This window comes from Palaemon carinicauda, chromosome 26, assembly GCF_036898095.1.
Source record: "Palaemon carinicauda isolate YSFRI2023 chromosome 26, ASM3689809v2, whole genome shotgun sequence".
Classification (NCBI taxonomy): Eukaryota; Metazoa; Arthropoda; class Malacostraca; order Decapoda; family Palaemonidae; genus Palaemon; species Palaemon carinicauda.
The window spans coordinates 72,585,384-72,587,750 of record NC_090750.1 but is presented as its reverse complement, the minus strand read 5'-3'; the positions used below and the strand labels follow the sequence as shown (position 1 = coordinate 72,587,750).

Here is a 2,367-nt window from a genome sequence, read left to right as displayed (position 1 = left end):
GGTCAGCGATATGGAAAAAAAAGGAGGTGAGAAGGGAAGTAAAGTTAAAGGCTAAAAAGTGGGTGCAGATAAGTTAACCTGATATTATGAAGATTTCCTAAACTTTTATATGCGCCTACTTTTTAACCTTTTATTTTCGTTCTCACTTCCCTTTTTGCCATCTCACTGACCATCCTCTTTTCAGTTTTACTACAAATACTGACAGCTGATTTCCCCTGCGTTCACTTCGAAAGCAAAGGGTCTCCCCGGTACCAATACTTGGCATATCATGAACTTCATAATCCGTCTTCATCACCAATTAGTTCCAACAGTTCTGAATCCGGCAGTTCTGAATCCTCTTAAATCCACGAACAGTCAGCAGCGACTAATCAAAATAACCATTAACGATTTTTAATAACCGATTCTTCTTCATGGAAACATTGTGAAAAGATTTGAAAAGTTTGGAAAAATAAAATTCTTGATTCTTTAAGTTTAGAGGTAAAACTCACGACGTGCTTTTGAAAAAAAATAAGAAAAAAAAAGATGTGCATGCCTGTATTTGTATATTCTTTAAATAAAATATAACTAATTTTAGAACTTTTGTGTTTAGTACCATTACAATTAGATAACATATTTTACATCATTGCGTTATCATGTTTGCAATTCGATACAATTTTCATGATGGTGATTAGGTCATTTCTGAATATATATGGTCGTCAAGTGGGCGCAAAGAAACAGACTTTTCTGTGGTTAATGAAACAGAAAAATAATTAATATAATTTATTACAAATAGTTCCTCTTATATATATACAAAACTAATTTTAAAATACTATGAATGAATATTCCTATGAGAACTTAAAATGAAACTTTGATCCTTTCTATGGAGCCCCATTAAAGAGCTGTTGATCAGTCTCCATCAGGCCAAAGGCCACACCTTGGCGCCATCTCATGAGAACAGAGATTTGTTGTTGGAGTCTTGTTTTTGTTTCCTCTTGTTGTTTCTTCTGCATCTTGATGTTTTCAAGGTCATGGAGACACTGTTCCTTCTCTCGTTGTAGCTGCTGCAGCTCATCTTGCAGTCGATTATTTTCTCCATCGATGGCGTTGGCTTTCTCTTCCATCTCCTGAAGACGACCGTCCCTCTCTTGCAGCAAATCCTTTTGATCCCGGAGTTTGGTGTCTTTTTCTTGTAGCTGGCATTCCAGATTTTGCTTCTCTTGCGAAAGGAATCTTACTTCTTTTTGTAGATCTTGAACTTTAAGCTGCAGCTCTTCCTTGTCATTCTTGCATCGGTTGATTGTCTCAGCTTGTGCCTTGATGTGTTTTTCCATCTCCATCTTTTCTTCAGTCAATTTACACAGATTCTTGTGCATCTTATCTGCTACAGTCTGTAGCTGAACGAGCCGGCAATTACTCTCAGCCAAGTGAGCTGTCAGACTCATCACCTGGTTATTCAAGTCATCATTCCTTTGGGCCACTTCATCAGCATATTTCTTCAGGTCTTTGTTTTCTTCTTTGATCTGAAGGAGCTTTTCTTCCAGTTCAGCTTTAGACCTTTCATAAGCCGCCATTTGCTTTTCCATAAGATTCTTCTGATCCTCGAGGCAACGGATCTTGTCTTCCAAGGCCTGATGCTCCAACTGCTGCTTTGTAAATCTTAAGATACTCTCCACTTCTTCTTTCTTCTTACAATCCTCTGTTTCTTTCAAATTGAGCTCCAGCTCCTGAATCTTTGTCATATTGACAGCAATCACATCCAGATTCTTTACTTGCTCTTGTAGTATGACATAGAGCTCCCGAATGTTTCTCTTCAAGTCTTCTTCTTCTTCTTCTTCATCAGTCTTTCGTCGCTTTCCTTGTCTCACAACAAATAAAAGAACTGCTCCAAGTAAAACAAAGAGAAGGGAATTGTTGATCCCAAAGACGTTGTCCTGACCACCACGGTTGACTCCAGCGAAGATGTACAGAAGAGGATTCCCGGAGACTTCACGGAGCATGGCGACTCCGCAGAGAGCTGTGAGGGCCAAGTAAGGCCAAGTCATTTCAAATAAGTTATCCATGTTAGATATGTGATCAAGAACGACGCTCAACTGTTTATATAGGATTCGATCTCCAGGTTATCTTTTTAAATTCTGGAAATTTCAGCAAATATTCGTCTCATAATATCAGATTAAAAGTTATTTTAATTTTTCAAAAAAAAAAAAAAAATATATTAGAATTAGAACATTTCTGTTGTAAAACGTTTTAACCATTTATCGACCATATCTTAGTTATACACTTATGTATATGTAAGTAAACTTTATATATATATATATATATATATATATATATATATATATATATATATGTGTGTGTGTGTGTGTGTGTGTGTAAATATATATGTGTTTG

The 2,367-nt window shown here is 36.4% G+C and overlaps 1 protein-coding gene across 1 annotated transcript; it reads right to left on the bottom strand.

The window, feature by feature from the left end:
- Window positions 1-857: 857 nt before the first annotated feature.
- LOC137619989 (trichohyalin-like) lies at window positions 858-2,039 on the bottom strand. The gene has a single exon (XM_068350269.1). It carries the CDS (start codon window positions 2,037-2,039, stop codon window positions 858-860), a length of 1,182 nt encoding a protein of 393 aa, XP_068206370.1.
- Window positions 2,040-2,367: the final 328 nt, after the last annotated feature.